This window comes from Denticeps clupeoides, unplaced genomic scaffold (genome assembly GCF_900700375.1).
Source record: "Denticeps clupeoides unplaced genomic scaffold, fDenClu1.1, whole genome shotgun sequence".
In the NCBI taxonomy this organism is placed as follows: Eukaryota; Metazoa; Chordata; class Actinopteri; order Clupeiformes; family Denticipitidae; genus Denticeps; species Denticeps clupeoides.
Genome location: NW_021629907.1, coordinates 32,006 through 50,797, shown reverse-complemented (window position 1 = coordinate 50,797; position 18,792 = coordinate 32,006). Strand labels below are relative to the sequence as shown.

The 18,792-nt window shown below is 41.8% G+C and overlaps 2 protein-coding genes across 3 annotated transcripts; one reads left to right on the top strand and one right to left on the bottom strand.

Moving 5' to 3' along the window:
- Positions 1-5,817: 5,817 nt before the first annotated feature.
- On the bottom strand, positions 5,818-13,850 carry LOC114776999 (ras-related protein Rab-6A). 2 transcript variants are annotated; one of them, XM_028966916.1, is made up of 8 exons: positions 13,547-13,850; positions 10,891-10,949; positions 10,723-10,776; positions 8,908-9,013; positions 7,459-7,570; positions 6,943-7,036; positions 6,078-6,144; positions 5,818-5,989 (listed from the first exon to the last, which is right to left on the bottom strand). In XM_028966916.1, exons 1-8 carry the CDS (start codon positions 13,614-13,616, stop codon positions 5,922-5,924), a joined length of 630 nt encoding a protein of 209 aa, XP_028822749.1. In that variant the 5' UTR covers positions 13,617-13,850; the 3' UTR covers positions 5,818-5,921. The 2 variants fall into 2 exon arrangements, with proteins under 2 accessions (XP_028822749.1, XP_028822750.1); XM_028966917.1 differs by lacking the exon at positions 6,943-7,036 and adding an exon at positions 6,495-6,588.
- A 2,218-nt stretch (positions 13,851-16,068) lies between these two features.
- Positions 16,069-18,385, top strand: LOC114777000 (39S ribosomal protein L48, mitochondrial-like). Its single transcript, XM_028966918.1, has 8 exons — positions 16,069-16,181; positions 16,332-16,372; positions 16,458-16,489; positions 16,564-16,652; positions 17,001-17,170; positions 17,264-17,366; positions 17,519-17,608; positions 18,311-18,385. The coding sequence occupies exons 1-8, from the start codon at positions 16,161-16,163 to the stop codon at positions 18,383-18,385; spliced, it is 621 nt and encodes a 206-aa protein (XP_028822751.1). The 5' UTR covers positions 16,069-16,160.
- Positions 18,386-18,792: the final 407 nt, after the last annotated feature.

Here is an 18,792-nt window from a genome sequence, read left to right as displayed (position 1 = left end):
ACAGTATTAGCTTCAAATATGGAATTACTTTTACAAAGTAAATCCAAAAGCAAGGAAATGGAGAATCTTGACAGGAAATGGAGAGTGAGACTTTTCTTCATGAACTAAAGTACATTATCTGCTGCCTGAGGTTTGTCACTATTTAGCAAACCATTGACTGCACACCCAGACTGTAAAACTAGAGCTCTGATGTAGAAATTGGACCATGCTATGGCTTATTTGTAGAAAAAGTCGTGTTTTGTTCAAGTTGATTAAAAATATTTAAACAAATGTGGCAATGTTTTATTGTGCACCTTAGCTCATAAAAGGAGGGGGATGTGACAGTAGGCCAAGCAAACACAGAAACTGGAGGCTGTTGATGGGAGGAAATCCCACACCACCATGGTACAAATACCAATAAAGACATTATGGACGAGAGCCGTCTATTTAACAAAGAATACACAGGAAGTTGAAGGTAGGACCAGGAACCTTGACTAAGAAAATACAGCCATTATTAAAAGGTTTATATTGTTTGAGAAGCTAAAAATTTACTCAATCAATTTATGGAACCTACTGGTGATATTCCACTTCTGACATGATTTTGGAATGTACCACCACACACCCCTAAGCAGTTATTCCTCTTTCCACAAGACCCTGATTCAACTTAGCAGTCTAGTTGAAAATAATTGTACAAAGGCTTTGAACAAAATTTATAATGACCACAAGAAATGTCCCATCTAAATTGTTGATCAGTTGTTGTCTCCACATCCCTTGTCTCCATGCTGATGCAGTCCGTGCCAGCGTTTTTACTCCAAGTCAAAGTCAGATATCCTGTTGTCCGTTCATGTCAAGTCATCAGTCTTCCCTCGAGCCCGCACTGCCGTGTGATATTTCTGCTGTGTGGCCACACACGTCTGTGTTTAACAATCTGCACTTCCCATTCTCAGGGTTTGCCAGTGTCTGTTTAGCCTGTTGTCATGATCCGGACCGGCAGGGGTGACTCTGGATCCGGAGTTTGGACCGGAGTTTCATGTCCGTCTTATGTAATATTCCCTGATCGTGTTCACCTGGTGTATATTTATATAATTGTATAAAACTATCCTTTGTGTCTGTTCGCCGTCGGGTCATTGTGCGTGTTTATGTTCCCTTGTCTCGTGTAGTTTGTATTAAACCCGTCGCGTGAAATCGTGCGAATGCATCCTCTTCATCGCCATGTCCAGCCCACCCGTGACACCTGTGTTTCCCTGCCAGGTTCAGTGCCCCTGTCTGCATGTGCCTCATGTCACAACCTGGTTACCGTGTCTGCCTTTCCTTATCCCTGGCTCCAAACTCCCCATTCCCAAAGTACTGACCCTGAATGTTTGATTATGTCCCTTTTTATATTGTCTTGTCTGCAATAACATGCACATGTTTTAACAAACACACATTCTGTCTGTAGAGCCAGATCCCAACTTAGCGGATTCTTGTAAATTCAAAGGTTTATTTGCTTGAGTTTATTATAAATACAGGCACTTCAGTGGAGTAGCGGTTCTACAAAGTTCTAAAGATGAGCATGAACTAGCAATGTAGTCCTATCAAGGCCTACAGTAATCACTGAACAAGTAAAAGTCCCCAACGGTGGAGAATTCATAACACGTCGCTTTTATTGCTGCACGGTAATAAATGAACACATGGAAGATCTAAAGAACTAAAACCCTGTCAGCACACCTCTTAACTCGGCAATGCAGAGACAATAGGCTGCAGCCCACCATCTTCTAAAAGGAGGCGCTGACCTTGTCCAGGATGTTCCTGCCAGGCAAGATGAACCTTCTTGCAATCCTGATTCTGCCTGATTCCAAAAGAAAGTTTTACTTTACTCCAAACTCCCCCATGCCCCCTAAATAAGCAAAAAAGAAGTGGTGCTAGAGCCATCAGCAGGTAATGCAAGAAATATTTTATTTTTTTAAAAGTGTAAATATGACACCCAATCTACATCAGCTCCCCTGCACGCTGCAAAAGAATCACACCAGACTTCTCATGGGACGAGCAGCTTGGTGAGTTAAAACTGTCTTAAAATACCACCAGAATAACTCATAACTTCGACAAAAACACACACACACACACACACACAAAAGAAGGTGTACACATTTAAAAACCGCCAGGATCATCTGCTTAATTCAACAGTCAGAGGCTCTGGATGGGGGTTTGTAATGGCAGAGGGGAAAAACCAGATGCAGGACAGGAAACAGGGTTATTTCAAACATCACAAAACTTCTAGACAGTCCAACATAAAAGCAATAACAAGTGAAGAAATGTTTCATTTTTATAAGATGGTCATTGACCAAATTACTAAGCTTTTAGTTAACTTGGCCATTGGTTATTGGTTAACACACCCAACACTGAGTAGATAAACAGAAAACAGGCCAACAGGTTTTTTGTAGCTCGCATAAGAAGTTTCCATTTATAAGAATGCTACACGCTTATGCTAACAGATTAGCCTGCTGCTCAAGCAGAAGTATGTCTTCGGTAAGGATAGCCGATAAAGGTTGGTGGGCAAAAAACAACATGTAAATAACAATGTATGTAAATACCAAATGGAAGCTACAGGCGTCTTGTAGCCAGTTAGCATTGTGGCTAAACAAGTGCAATGCTAAATTGTAAACAGGATAACGCGCTTGCAAGCCTTGTTCCTCTCTAGTGTCCCAGTGACTTTGTGCTAGGCTGACACCTAGTGGGCTGGGATTGTTACTACAACGTCATCTACATTTCTTCACACCAGCGCAACAAAAAACCTGGACTAAATAATTTCTATTAAATACAGGTCCTTCTCAAATTTGCATATTGTGATAAAGTTCGTTCTTTCCTGTAATGTACTGATAAACATTAGACTTTCATATATTTTAGATTCATTACACACAACTGAAGGTAGTTCAAGCCTCTTATTGTTTTAATATTGATGTTTTGTATACAGCTCATGAAAACCCAAAGTTCCTATCTCAAAAAAGTAGCATATTACTGTGCTCAATTGGCCTGCCAACTCTTCTGACCTGAAGCCCATAGAGAATCTGTGGGATATTGTGAAGAGAGAGTTGAGAGACGCAAGACCCAACACTCTGGATGAGCTTAAGGCCGCTATCGAAGCATCCTGGCCTCCATAACACCTCAGCAGTGCCACAGGCTGATTGCCTCCATGCCACGCCGCATTGAAGCAGTCATTTCTGCAAAAGCATTCCCGACCAAGTATTGAGTGCATAACTGAGCCCTTCAAAACAAAACGGAATATTTACTTTAATTATTATTTATTTTTTTGTTCCATGAGAAAAAGTGTTATCCAGAGCACCCCATCTCACCCATTTCCCGCCTCCGTTGCCACCATGTGCCCTGTGTCCCCTGTTTGCACTATGTAGCCCAGTTTGTCGATGTTGCACACGTGCATTTTATGTCAGTATGTAACATTTGTAAATGTTACATGTAGTACCAGGTTTCTTTATTTAACTATGTACTGTCTAACTTGAACCCTTCAAAATTCTGTCTGCCCCCTCATATATGCCCAGTGTTGGGAAGGTTACTTTTAAAATGTATTCCGTTACAGATAACAGAATACATGCCCCAAAATGTAGTTTGTAACGTCTTCCATTAAGTAACTCAATGTGAGTAACGTATTCTGAATACTTTGGATTACTTAATATATTGTCATGCCTTTTACAACTACATGAATGTATCAATCACAGATAATTGTTTTTCGCCAACCATTTCTTTATTTATAAAGCTGAAAAGTGGAAGAGTATTAGCCAAACATAAAATATGCCATTGAAAAGTATTTGTTATGGTCACCAACATTATGATGGTGTGTCACCTTACACACACTCAGTCCATGTGCACTGTAAGAGTATATAGATCATGGTGTATTAAATCATATTTATTTACAATTTCAGGGGTTGCATGAATTTATCAAACTTGAGGGACTGCGCATGCGCCTAAATAGCCTAAAATATGTATATATAATAAATATATGTAACAGGAAAAGGCCGCCGTGTAATCCATTTATTTTTAAAAAGTAACTGTATTCTGATTATCACTCATTTAAACGGTAACTGTAACAAAATACAGTTACTCATATTTCGTATTCTAAATACATGTATTCCGTTACTCCCCAACACTGTATATGCCTGTCTAGACCCAAGACTGCTGTAGATTAGAGCACTGAAAACTGTTGATGGCAAAATGTGTAGAAATAATACCACTTGTTACCTCCGGCCCAACACCACCTTCACTGTAAATTTCACCTTGGAACTTTGATCATACGCACATTGGTTTATGATAAATGGTCACTTCTACACACATAGTGAGTTTCCAGTGACCCAAAACAGTTAAAACTGTTGTCTGCCAAGAAATTGCCATTTATCATAACTCAATGTTTATTTGAGCACAGGAAGCGGACCCGTACCTGGAAAGTTGTGGTTCAAATCCTGAACCGCCTAGTTGCCACTGATGTACCATAAATTCTTTCAAGACATGTCTTCTGTGTCTCATACATTCTTTGGGTCTTTAACAATGAAAAATTTAAACCTGTTTAATTGACATTCAGCACATATATCTACCAACTTCTCTGATCAACAAGACTGAGAAAAATCCATTTCAAGGAGAAGTAAAACTGGATCAGGCTGAGGCAGTGTGTTGGGACCGCGCCTTGGCGGTTCGGGTTTGCTTCCTTAGCTACTATGCCTGCACTGCCTAGCGGCTGTCAATCAAAAGACAGGCCAGTGCATGCTGGACGTCAGTGTGGATATATGATTAAAAGAGGGCGAACTTAAGCTATTTACTTATTAAATGTACTCATCAATCAGTCATATAGACATTTTCATAGTTCTGAAATACAGGTCTTTATTAAGGTTGACAAAATCTAGCAGTGCAAATTATTAGCCTTTGTGCACAGCGTCACACAACAATGACCGTGACAATCAACTCATAAAGAAATAGTAAAATAAACTGAAGAAGAATCGGTCAAAACACTGGAAAACAGAAGTTCATTTGGGTTCTATGCTTGGGACAACATACTGAACAATTCTGACAGAGTATAACGGAGTATGTGTTTTATTAGCTTGATTGACAACATTGGTTAACATTAAAAAAGGTGAAGCTGTCAATCATCATGTAGATTAATAAATATCACAATGTCAGAGGTTAAATAATGTGAGCAAACCACAAAATTGAGCAGTTCTAGAAACAAAAAAAAAAAATAAAAATAAATGGAAGCCCTATAAAAAGAAAAAACTGAATAAAGCCATGGCTGCAGGCGTGTAACTGATACTTCAAACAATAATGCAATTTACATAAATTCTATACTGGTGATGTGTACTATGGTTCCTATATCTGAACATAACCAAAAAAAAGGTGAAAGTTGGTAAGAGAAACGCTCCCCACAGTACAACGGACGATTCGTCTGGTCGGTGGGCGGGGCGTAGGCTCTGATTTTTACGAAGGCATGTGTAAAGACTCCGTGGTACGACCTTGACTGATCTGGCCTGGTTTAGAGGTTGAAAAAGGTTACTAATCAATCATTCGGTTCACTCTGAATTATCTGGACTTCCTATATCTGAAAGCCGCATGCATTTGTTTGTACCATGCAGCTCGTTTGTCATCCCGTCTCGAGAAAATGCATTAACAGCGAAGAGTCAGAAACGTCAGTCTTACAATGAGTCACAATTGAGCATTAAAAAGATGCGAATGAAGAAGAGGAAAAGAAAAGCACACGCACATCAACAAGCAACACATTGTGCTTGTCAAGCTTAAGGTCATCTCAGTGAATCAGCAATAAAACACAACGGTAAAGACGACGCCCAGGTAGTGTTTTTTTTTTTTTTTCCTTCAGACCGGGATGTGGACAGTGCGGCATGGGTGGGAGCCGTGGAAGCACACGGAGAGACAGATGAAGAGGACGGGGAGGGTGATGTCAGCAAGGCTCAACAGGAGCAGCCACCTTCACTGACTGGTTGCTCTGGGGAATCTGGTGGCAACTTTATGTCAATCACTGAAGGGGGGAGGAGTTAAGGAGCGTTCAGCCACGCTCTGAAAAGTTGCAAAGTTGTACACTTCACTCATTTGCACAAAAAGGATACTGTCTTCTCGGCTCTTGTCCTGTGTGCTCTCCATGCCAGGCAAGGCAGCAGCAACACGCCGGAAGAGCTGCCAAAAAGGGGAGGCGTTACTTACCCAGCTCAGAAATCAAGTCGGCACCAAGAGTGCTGAACAGTAGGAATAATAAAAGTGAACCAGAATATTTCCTCTCGGAATCATCTCTCCCTGTGTGTTTCACCAGCTGTCATGACCAGGATCATATGGATTTTATTCATTAAATCTTAGAATAAGAAATACGTTCGCATGATGTGCATTTCAGAGCGCACCGGGACAGTTGATTCAAACCCCCGATTTTAAACCACGCAAAGTATTAAAAGGAGAGACAGAGATGAATCCAGCTGTGGTAGAGCAGCCGCCAGCACGGGCCGGACGGGCCACACGGGCATGTGGGCTACTACCTGCTTGACATTGTAGCCTGTCTTTGCACTCGTTTCGATAAACAGAACATTCAGCTCTTTTGCTCTCTGCTCTCCCTCTTCACTTGTTATATGTCTGTAGTGATAGAACGTCAACACATAGGCATGCACACACACACACACACACACACACACAGAAAACACACAAGAGAACATACAGTAAAAATTTTACAATTCACAGGCATCCCGCCTCTCCTCTGGTTGACATGGCTGCTCCTGCTCATTATGAAGGTGCCTGAAACTTTTAAAACCGCCAGTAAGAACCTGGCAAAATGCACCCACGGGACAGCAGCCCTTCTGATCAGTCAAGATGGGGTTGTAAATGAGTGTGTGTGTGTGTGTGTGTGTGTGTGTGGAGGCAGACCTCCACAGGCAGAGCAGAAGCAGGTCGACAGCAACACACAGGAGAGCGGCTCGCATACACACTCACCTGTTTGACATTGTAGCCTGCTTTAGCACTTGTTTCAATAAACATTACATTAAGCTCTTTGGCCTTCCTCTCGCCTTCCTCAATTGATACTTGCCTGCAGTGAGTGAGAGGGTTATTAAACAAGAATGACACTCCACCAAGGCCCTGGTTTACTATGTAAGCAAACTGGAGTGAGGTTACAACCAACTCTATACTGCATGACAGCATCATTTAAAAGGGTGCTAGAAAGACGACGTGTCAAAAACGTGCTTTTTCGTCTTTTGACGGCGCCTCTTGAGCATCAACAACTGACGGCATTTTTATTCAGCATTCATTTTGACCAGGAAATTGGCCACTTCAAAAATAAATCACTTACCTAATGCATGAACTTTAACATTTCTACCCCCCAAGCAAACTGCGTCCTTAATAAAAACTAGTTTCTGATTTACTGTAAGCTGTAAATCTGAAATTCACAACCCAATTTCCTGAAGATTACTTGACGAGCATCACACCAAAAAAAAGAAAACAGCATTTAACCTTTTATCTGCCAGATCAGTCTTGTTTCCAACCAGCATGATGATGACATCACTCCCTCTCTCTGTTCTGACATCATCAATCCATTTTGTGGTCTGCTGAAAGGAGTTGACGTCTGATAAGAAACAGAAAAGTGAAAAAGAAAATAAAGGAAATTGAAACAGATTTGCACTGAAATTGAATATTGACAGGACAGTAAAATGCAGTTGAAAGCGCTTAGACAGAACCACAGAGACAATGGGGGACAACTGAAAGAAGCAAGAAACAGAAAAATCCCTATTTACACCCTGCCAAATAAAAAAAAGCTCCACCAAGCATACATGACATTTTTTCTCCTATATATTAAAAAAAATATGGATTAATGTTTCATCCATCTTCATAATGAAAGCTAAGCATGTTTGATATTGTGAACACATGTAATTTACAGAGATTTGAGACATTTACATTAAGAAGTCTATGCAAAGCCCCAATTTATGTTGCTATAAGGCGTAACTCTTAAGATATTGAGATAGTCCATCCAGAAATGCATCTCAATAAGGAAAGTTAACAATAGATGACATAATAGGTGATTTATGTTATCTCATAATGCATTTTATGTGTTTGAATTGAATGTGAATATTTTCAACAAGTATAATTCTGGCATGTTTGGGCTCAAGTACAGACTCCCTGCCGGTGTTGCCAGATTTCAATATTATATTCTGGGAAAAATAGTTTGTAGTATTAAGGAACCCATTTCTTATTTAAGTTTGATTGTAAGCAGTGGCAGTTAAATAATTACCAGATTGCATCAGCAGTTTTCGTACATGTTGACATTTTTAACCGGATTATCGCAAATTTTTAGCATACAAAATTTCACATGACCAATGTGTTTCTCCGTTCAGATAAAAACAAATAAAATAATAAAAACCTTTAGCTGGGGGGGGGGGGGTATAGAACCAGCACATATACAGTGACAAACGGGGAAAAAAAAAAAAAAAAAGTGTTACTGCGAACAAAACAGAAAACATTCCCATGTAGCATAAGGTGACAAATGGAAAAAAGAAAAAGGCGGAAAATTAGTAATGGGAAAGAAGGTTGGCAGAAAGGTCAGACAGAGCTTTACTCTGGATTTGTGGACGTTTCTTTTCTTCCTGTGGTTCAGCCTCCACCTGCTACACTCACTTGTGATGTCATAGACAACCACGGCCACAGTTGAGTCTGTTGAGTATGTAGCTAGCGATCAGACTTCGGAAACGCTCCCGACCAGCCGTGTCCCAAAGTTTCAGCCGCACCTGACCACACATGTTAGCACCAGAGAGCAAGCAGAGAGAGAGAGAGAGACGGGATGGGAGGGTGGGAGAAAGAGGTGGTGGGGAGGAGGAGGAGGAGGAGAGAGGGGGAAGAGGAAGTGGTAAGAGAAAAGGGATTTGGACAGAAGGCTTGGGCAGGCCAGTGGCCCAGCAGGGTACCTACTTGTGATGTCGTATACAACGACAGCAGCAGCAGAGTCTCGGATGTAGCTGGGAATGAGGCTACGGAAGCGCTCCTGGCCTGCAGTGTCCCAGAGCTGCAACCTGATCTGTGTGGAATGGCAGAACAAAGTGGAAGGGCGACAAAGGAACTGTGGGTCTCATGATTACATAAAAAATAATAATAAAAGCACTAACAACCATGAAAAAAATGGAGCCGATGGGGAAATAAGCAGAAGGATGAAGACTGGATGATTGTCTGGAAGGAACATGCTGGGAATGGAATAGTTGCACCTGAAGTGCTCCCTCAAAGCGAGAAACAGAGCAGGAATGACAGGTACCGCAGCACAGGAGAACCCGCTTAATGTCCAGGCCAATTAAACATTTCCTGTTAAAACTTAGAAAACCTTCACTTTTCACCTTTTATTTATAATAAAAGTATTTATAATAAAAACGACTATCCCACCCAACATATATATAGAACTTCAGATTAAATCAAGCACAGACATGTTCTGGATTCTTGGGCTCTCGTTAAGTTATGTGCTTGGAATGCCTAACATCGCACATATTTTCATCTGAGCAGCTCTTCTTTGAAATGAATTCTGGCAGATAATTATGGCCAATGAACAATTGTGCTGAGGTAGTAATAAGGAGCAGACCGAAGATAGGAAACATGAATTAGAAAATTCTTAATTGCATGTATTTGTTCCATCAACATATGAAACTGTAAGAGGAAAAAGGTTTACAAATGACCACACATACACAGACTAATATGGAATCAGATTTGTGCCAAATTTTGAAACAAAAGTCTAACCGAATCCTCAGGAAGTGTAAATGTAAAATGCAATATAGAGGTGTGTGTGTGTGTGTGTGTGTGTGTGTGTGTGTGTGTGTGTGTGTATATATATATATATATATATGTGAGAGAGAGAGAGAGAGAGAGAGAGAGAGAGAGAGAGAGAGAATCTGCTCCACACAAAAATTATCGATGGAAATTAAATCGATCAACCCATGGAGGTCTGGAATTGGAGTCACGCTCAAAATTAAAATGGAGAAACAACACTGATCCAACTTTGATGTAATGTCTTTAAAACACGTCAAAATGATTCTCAGTAGTGTGTGTGGCCTCCACATGCCTGTATGACCTCCCTACAACACCTGGACATGCTCCTGATGAGGTGGTGGATGGTCTCCTGAGGGATCTCCCTTTAGATGTGTGCATTTTCAGTTGTTTGTCAGCTCTTATCTGGTAACACCATGAGGGCACCATATATTGTAAATGTCAATACCACCAGGATCCCTTCTCATCATTATCGATGCAACACCCCTATTTTAACCCCCGGGAAGATGGCGGTCAGGCAACGCACCTTGGTTGTGTTGCTTGCGGCATTAAGTTTAAAATGTAACTTTTGTGCATGGGGAAAGCGCCACCCAAAGAAATCAGTCAGGTTATGCAGGAGACATGACTGAGGGGACATGAGGGCAGTGGTGGCCTAGCGGTTAAGGAAGAGGCCCTGACATGGCCAGTTTGAGACGAGCCATCAGACTGTCTGCTAAGCAATTTAGCAGAGCACTGTCCACTGTGCTGTACAATTATTTAATGTTATGGACCCAATTTAAATAAGAGGGCCTGAACGTAGACGTTATTAGACTTTCACTTTATATGAAGAGCTGAAAGAAAAAAAATCTATTTTATGAATTTTATTAAATTAATCAACCCACTCTAATTGTAAACAGAATATCAAACATGAGATTTTCAGGTGTTCAAAGAAGATCACATTTTCAACTTTAAAAGTTGAAATTAAAAGTCCATACTTACTGTTCTATCCTCCAGATACATGGTTTTTGATAAAAAGTCGATTCCTATTGTAGCCTGAAAAATTGGAAACAGACAATTCCAGAGAGTGAATTCAAATGCCAGAGTTTGGAAAAGAATCAATGGTCAGTATTAGACAGACAATCTTAAGTAATCATCTGGTATGCTTACCTGATAAGTGTTATCAAAGCTGTCATACATGAATCTGGTGATCAGTGAAGTCTTTCCCACTAAAGAAGAGAAAAAGAAAGAACAAGAGAGACACAAACGTTTTTTTCCACAACCAAACAGAAGAGGCGCCATGACCATGCTACTGTCATTTAGCAGGAGTTAAAGACAGTGGAGGACAGGAGGCTGTTGATAGACATCAGAAAGGGTGGAGACACCTAAAGGAGAGGTCTGAAAACGATCTCAAGGTATGGTGCAGACAGCAGAATGACCAGGTTCAATCCCCACTTAGTACCATTGTGTCCCTAAGCAAGGCACTTAACCCAGAGTGTCTCCAGGACAGGGGTGGCCACATCCAGCCCGTTGGTCTTTTTAAACCGGCCCGCTGTAGATACAGAATAGCCAAAGTAAAGTCGTAATTATGACACTTCGCATTAGAACTCGTCCTGTAATGCCTGGTGCAAAGCAGACAGGTTTTTACACTGACTTGCGCGGTAAATTAGTGTCGACTAGGGAGAAAGATGCAAAAAATGGTGAGGAGGTGCGGAGTTGAAACGGACTCGAGCCTCCGGCGGTTATGTTGAGGTTGCACCGTCTGGGTTTGGGACAACTTTGACCGTGATGTTAATATATGTATAAACGACACATTCTTCACAAAGTTAAGGAGCCGTGTGACGCGCACATTCTGGCAGAATAAGAACTTTTTATTTGTACGAGGTGGTAGCCGAAGTCAACAGTACAACATGCCCATTTTCTTACTTACTAACTAGCGGGTTGCTCTTACTCTCTGGCTCCACGTAATGTAGACACTGTGTTTAACCCCATATAACACAAATGTCAACTATTTACATCAGACCCGCTCACTTCCTTTTCTTTCTTCGTCTAGCAAGCCTTCCTCCGATAAGCAACACAGTTCCCACTAAAAGCGAATGTAAATATTAAAACTGTAATGCCTTTTTTATGTTTATGTCTGCATATGGCCCCTTGCCCACCCCTGCACCAGGGTGACTGTCCCTGTCACTACTGATCGCAAGGCACTCTGGATAAGGCCATCTGGTAAATACTCTAAATGTTTAAGGTCCTCCTTTACGCCACATCCATTTTCAGCCTGAGCCTGAGCCTGCACACACTCTCGACCCTGCGGGAAAGCTCCTGTGTGAACCCCCACCTGACTGCCTGGATCATGGAATACCACAGTACGAACGTCAGGTACTGATGTGGGGGTTTTTTAACTCGCAGCTAAAGTCCTTCGGTGTGTGCAGGACACTGTTAATGACGCTGTGGGAGCATCTGCACTCAGACTGAAAGAAACTGAGAAGACTAATAAAATGTCTTCAAATTTTACTGGGGATACTAAACACTTGTACGTGTTACAATGCCTCCAGTTCCCAAAGAGCATCCTGGTGCCATAGTCCAGGTCTCCACATGATGGAGACACACATATCCACCATGTGACCTAAACCCAGCCTTTTCAACACTGACCGCGATGTGTGTGCAAGGCCACATAGTGGCACAGCGCCGCACATGCGCAGATCCGATCAGGCAAGTGGTTCGGATCCGGCACTGGCAACCGCCAGTCATAGGAAACAGTGGATTTCAGGAGCAAAAACGGTCTAAAACGGGTTCACATGCCACACCCTCCCCTGACACCTTTCCACCAGAACAGATCAGGAAGATGCTATGACCCAGCAGCCTACTGCAAATCAATAGATTAGAATAGAACAGAATGCCTTTTATTGTGACTATGGGCATTAGGAGTGTGAATTGACAAGGATCTCACGAAATACAAGGTGCTGTGATAGGTGTCATGTTTTGCGGTACAGCGCCATCTACAGGAGAGGAGGTTGTAGTCGCACGATGACCTCGCTGAAGAAAACGCTTGACAGGACGAATCGACATTTGACGTTATGATTTCACCACATAAAATATCGCGAACACCCCTAATATTCATGTTCAATGAGATTACAAGCAACTCCTTCAGTGCAGAGATGAGTGTATAAAATAAGGATTATGGAATTCCAACGTGACAGCGCTATATGCTTATAGAAGAATAAATAACTGAGTTTTATATACTGTGTGTGTGTATGTGTGTGGGGGGTTCCACATTATTGCACATTGTTTTCACAGTAATGATGAACGAGAATAATGATATTTTACAATAAACAGATTATATACACACACGCACTCATACAGATACTAATATTAATATTGCATTGCTGGAGGACAGAAGGAAGAAAGTCCGGGGGTTCGATCCAAGGTCCAAATGTTCAGTTGCTGTCTAATATTTCCCAGCCGACAGCCAGGCGCCGGTCCAACCAGCTGATCTACGATAATCACTCGTCATAAAGCTGCGGATCATAAATCTTCCTCGCTACATTCAGCACGGATCCACGACCACTGATGCTAACGGGATTAGCCCATCTCTGCTAGCTGCATGCTAGCGCTGGAGAAGGAATAAAGAAGGTAAATAAACAGCGGAGGAAGCGGCGTGTTGCAGATCGGTGGATAAGCCGCGGCTGCCGGCGATCGTCGGGGAGCCAAGCGAGGCCACTTCCCGAACCAATTTCAAGCACGCACGTTGGTATTCGATCGGCTGGTCGCGGATCGGGTTACATCGCACGAATGGGTCTTATTCCCCGTTTTACCGCCGGATACTCACCACTCTGCTCGCCCAGAAATACCAGTTTAAATTTCCTCAGGGGATTTCCGAAATCTCCTGCTGCGGACATGTCTGCTGCGGTAGTTCAGACTCGCTGCTGTTATGGTCGAACTAAGCGCAACAGGTAAACTAATCGCAGGAGCTCGGAGTAGAAAATAGTTCCGTCTGATGCAAGAAGAACTCAGTTGGCTTCCGTGGGCTCTGAGATTGCGCCCCAGTCCATCGCCTGTCTCGGTTTACGCGGGCAGCTGAATCACAGCAGAGCGCTTCGCGAATTTCATCTCCGCTGTCGCGGTGGCATCTTCTTCTTTCTTCTTCTTCTGCTGCTGGTGGGATTTCCGAGCGCTTTGGCCGCAGCTGCCAAGTACATTACCGCCACCTACTGGGCTGGAGTCCACAGCTGCAGCGCGGACTCTATCATTCCCAACACGCACACGACGTTCACACACGCTACCGGCGGATTGACAGCATTTTACCAGACGCCCTTATCCAGAGCGCCCTACAATCAGTAGTTACTGGGACAGTCCCCCCTGGAGACACTCAGGGTTAATCGCCCTGCTCAGGGATACAATGGTAGTAGATGGGGTTTGAACCTGGGTCTTCTGGTTCATACATTTACGGCATTTTACGGCATTACGGCATTCATAGGACAAAGATCTATCAAAGACCTATCAGCGTGGTTGTTTGTGGTCGGTTTGCTGTTGTGATGTTTTCCCTAGATCATAAAGAATGAAGCATGCAGATTTTTTATTTCTTTGTTCAAACAACGCAGCTCTTGTCCATGTTTGACCTTTTACGTCACTGCTCAGCATGCAACATTTAGCACAAACTGGCTACTGTGTGAATAAATTAGCAGCAAACATTGCCCAGACTTTGTTAACATTAGCATGAACAAGTTTTCAGATTGTTTCACAAGGGTGGTAGTAGCCTAGTGGGTAACACACTCGCCTATGAACCAGAAGACCCAGGTTCAAATCCCACTTACTACCATTATGTCCCTGAGCAAGCACTTAACCCTGAGTTGCTCCGGGGGGACTGTCACTCTGGATAAGGCCGTCTGATAAATGCCATAAATGTAAATTTAAAACTGTTCATTCCAGAAATGCTCTTACATGTTCTATTTTTGTGAATATTGATGAAGAAATAGTGGTGTTTTGAGCTGTTGTAATGGGCTGCACCGTATCCTGAGGGTAAACCCTAATACGTGTCTAAAACAAAACCACTCAGTAGCTTTTTCCAGCCATGTGATATGCACATATTGATTTTTAATTAGCAAGCTACTATCCGTGCCTCTAAAGATGTTTAAATGCTCACACACTGCACGACCAGTTTAGACTCATGAAGGTTCTTCTTATCTGGCCACTGCCTTAATGAAGCAATCCATCACAGATCCTCGGACGGGTCAAATGATCGGCTGCAGGGACCCAAAAAAAGGCCCCTCCTGCCCACGCCAGACTCTTTGGCATTGTTTCTAGTCTGCAAACAGTTGTATAGTTTAGTTGTATCCTGGTGGTAGATAGGACATAGAGTATAGAATAGAATGCCTTTATTGTCACTATACATATGTACAATGGTTTTATATACAGTGTATATTTAATTGCTGTGTGGTTCACAATACCACAGATTTATCAGGGCAGCAAATGAATGCAAATGAATCTCGTGGAAATGTGCAGTATTGTAATCATTTTTAGCAGGAGTTAAAGACAGTGAAGGACAGGAGGCTGTTGATAGACATCAGAAAGGGTAGAGACACAGAATGACCAGGTTCAATCCCCACTTAGTACCATTGTGTCCCTAAGCAAGGCACTAGTATTGTAATCATTTTTAGGTTAAGAACAGATTAATGCTGGCACATCCTTAACTGGGAAACGTTTAGAAAATATTCAGCATTAGCAGGTACTCACAAGAAATATTTTATTTAAGACGGCTCATAAAAAAGTTATAACGGATCAACTACGCGGACTGGCGACCTTTTCCCTGCAGATTCGTCAATTTCAGAAACTTATTGCCAACTTTAAAGTCGATTTCTCAAACTGTCGAATATGAGCAGGAAAACACGTCGATCGTAAGACCTGCACATAAAATAAAATAAATTCAAAATTCGAACCAACCCAACAGTGATGAAACTTGCAGGGTGAGGTCACAACGCCTAATCAAACAGCATCCTATTTCAGCTGAGAAATCAAAAGCACCCACAAAAAAGCACGTTTTCCATCTGGCCATCTGTAGTATTATACACATTATAAAATTATCTAATTCAGTTTCCATGTATTGACGTTGGCGCACAAATCGACGTGTCTGGTTGACAAGCGTCCCTGCATCTACGTAAATTAAATTTACAATTTCGCAGAATTATAATAACCAGTAATCTTTTTGTTACGGCTTTTTTAATCGTGACTGTTGCTGATCCAGTTGTGTTTGACGAACCATGCGCTACGCCACATTTCTAGAATGATCGCGCCAAGCGGAAACGGAATCAGGGCGGAACGAATTCGTTGCGACCCGGGAATCCGGGGGACGGAATCCGATGCAACACCGGATGCGACTGGTGCAGTTTTAACAGACGGACCTTGACTGGCTTTATAAAGCGTTATTTTACGCTGTGAAATACGACATGAATAATCTTTTAAACAAGGTAGGGCGCCTTTTAACCTTGCTGAATTGTCGCCTTAAAGAAAGGTCAAGGTCGTGCCGCAAATATTGACTAATTAATCTACTAATTATTAAATAATTTTCATATACGCTGACTTCTAATGTTCCGATTTTTAATTATTCAACATTACAGATTGCAAGCACAAGACATGTATGCGCTGTGGCGTCATACAGGTAAGTGGTGGCTGAAAGTCATTATTCCACATTTAACAGCCAAAACAGGAGCAACATTGAATGTTTCTGTGTCTCTTCTTTGCAGATCTGCAGGATTCCTACAGTGGCCGATACTGGGTACGACTTACTGGCGATGGGACGGCTGTTTAAGGGTCTGTGCTTGGGCACTAAAGCTGTCTTATATGTTGCAGGTGGCTTCTCTTGGAACTGTGAGAAACAGTACAGATCCATGCCGACACATGGGATCGGCAGATACAAGTACCTGTTACCTAAAGATGCGGTAAAGGATGCTCCACGTCCAGAACTCCATGCTTTAGACCAAGCAGAGTGGTGATGGCAGTGTTTGGAGATATTGCAATTTTAAATTGTCATTATGTCACTGGGATTAAAGATAATCTCCCCATTTAAGCATCTTTCCCACACTCGTACCCGTGAAGCAATCTGCCATTAAGTGTTTCTGCTTTTGACTACATGCCATTCACCATTAACTCTGAGATTCTGTTGTTTGTAGTGAAGGAAATGTTGCATTTCGCCAGAGGCATCTTGTCTCATTGGTTGTTATTTAGAACAGGGATTCAGTGCCCATCCATTAGATTTGTAGTTGAAATGTGTTATGTATATATTTCAGCCCAAAAAGAAGAAAGATAAGCATCAGATGAAACAGATCAAGGCTGCAACCAACACAGAGTATGGCGTCCTCAACATATTGGTGTCTGGATATGATATGACCCAGGTGGAGCTCTTCTCCAAATACATCCACAAGCTCTGCAACCGCTTCAGGATATGCATAGAGGAAAAGTGAGTTGTGAAGCGTGTCTTTATGTACGTGGGGTTTTGTCATGTGGCAGTTGAGATGTGTTATTAAATGTACATCATACTTTTTTTTTTTAGTTATGCTTTGCCAACGAAAAGCACAGAGGTCATGGTCATGCCAGAGCAAGGCACTAAAATGTACCTGGATGCAGTTCTTAGAACACATGAACGGATTGTTCAGGTATGAATGCCCTGCTCCTTTAGGTGTGAGAACTGTTCAATAAAATATGTTCAGTGCAATCTGTTTAAAAAGCCCATATTCTGCTATAGGTCATTTTATTTTGAAGGACCACATATTCCTTTTTCACCTGTCCTGTCTGAATATGCTTTCAGATTAGCCGGTTGAATGCAACATTTTGTCCAATCTTTATGGAAATCATTCTGAAGAACCAACCAGAAGGTGTACAGCTTTCCATAAAGGAGGTATGCACATACTATTCCTGATTTTTTTTTTTTTTTTTTTTTGGGGGGGGGTCAAAAAGTATCTCACGAAAGTGAGTACACCCCTCTTTTTTTTTAATATTGTATAATATTTTCTTGGGACAACAATATAGATAAGACACTTTGATCCAATGTAAAGTAGTCAGAGATTGCTATTCGGGCTGCATTAGTGCTGAGACATATTGAAGCAGAGTATGACACCCCACACCCCACCCGAAGCACAACTCCAATACAACCACTGCCTTGATAAAGAAGCTCAGGCTCAAGGTGCTGGACTGGTGAGGACTGGCTAAACTACTGAACATCCGTGGAAGGTCTCTACTATCCACCAGATCTGTCATGGAGGAGTTTCAAAATCAACACAAATCCGTGTTGATTTGAAATCTGTGGTCTCACACATGCATTACATTGCGTGTATTATCAGGGAAAATCAGTCAGCCTGCAGTTTTCCTGTAGCACTGGTCAAGTCACAGGTCATTGTTTGTGCAACAGATTCAAGTCCCCATCTCTGCATTGTAAGTGTCATATCTTCAGTGATGTCCCAAGAGATACTATAACAAATATAACTAATACTATAGAAATATGAAATTATTTATAATATATATATATACACACACACACACACACACCAACCATATTACCTTCCATAAAGGAGAAATGTTCACTCTGCTTCTTTGTCTTTAGCACACGGAGGCTGACTACCATGCCCGCTTCAAAGCACGACCAGAACTTGAAGGTTTACTTGCGCAGATGAGTTAAAAAAGAAATAGCTTACCCATTCATGTAGGTGGTCCAATCACATTCAGTTATTAATAAACCAATGCAATAATTGTCAGTTTTTTTTTTAACACTTCCCTAATCCTTCAGAACAAAATATACTCTTATGGTGTTGACCTTGGTGTGGCTGTCAGGAATTTTGCCTTGCCTTTACCCTTTAGAAATTATTCTAAATTTTAAAGTTAAAAAAAGAGAACTCACTGACAGTGGAATATATGTACTGTGGACTCATTTTATCTTTGTCTCCCTTTTCCTCCCCCCACTCTTCAGTGAACGTACAGTACATTTGTTTGCATCACACTGATTCAGAAAGGCCACTGAAGAGTCCTCAACAGCAAACTTTACGTCTGTGCTGCAGGATTCTGTAACCTGTCTTTAACTTTTCTCAT

Excerpts from the sequence above, each read along its gene's own strand:
- LOC114776999 (XM_028966916.1), bottom strand. The coding sequence starts at position 13,616 with ATGTCCGCAGCAGGAGATTTCGGAAATCCCCTGAGGAAATTTAAACTG. Across the intron at positions 10,777-10,890 it reads GCTTTGATAACACTTATCAG|GCTACAATAGGAATCGACTT; the intron begins GTAAGCATACCA and ends CCAATTTTTCAG. Across the intron at positions 7,571-8,907 it reads CGTTGTATACGACATCACAA|ACGTCAACTCCTTTCAGCAG; the intron begins GTAGGTACCCTG and ends GTTTCTTATCAG.
- LOC114777000 (XM_028966918.1), top strand. The coding sequence starts at position 16,161 with ATGAATAATCTTTTAAACAAG. Across the intron at positions 16,182-16,331 it reads TGAATAATCTTTTAAACAAG|ATTGCAAGCACAAGACATGT; the intron begins GTAGGGCGCCTT and ends TCAACATTACAG. Across the intron at positions 16,490-16,563 it reads CCTACAGTGGCCGATACTGG|GTGGCTTCTCTTGGAACTGT; the intron begins GTACGACTTACT and ends TATATGTTGCAG.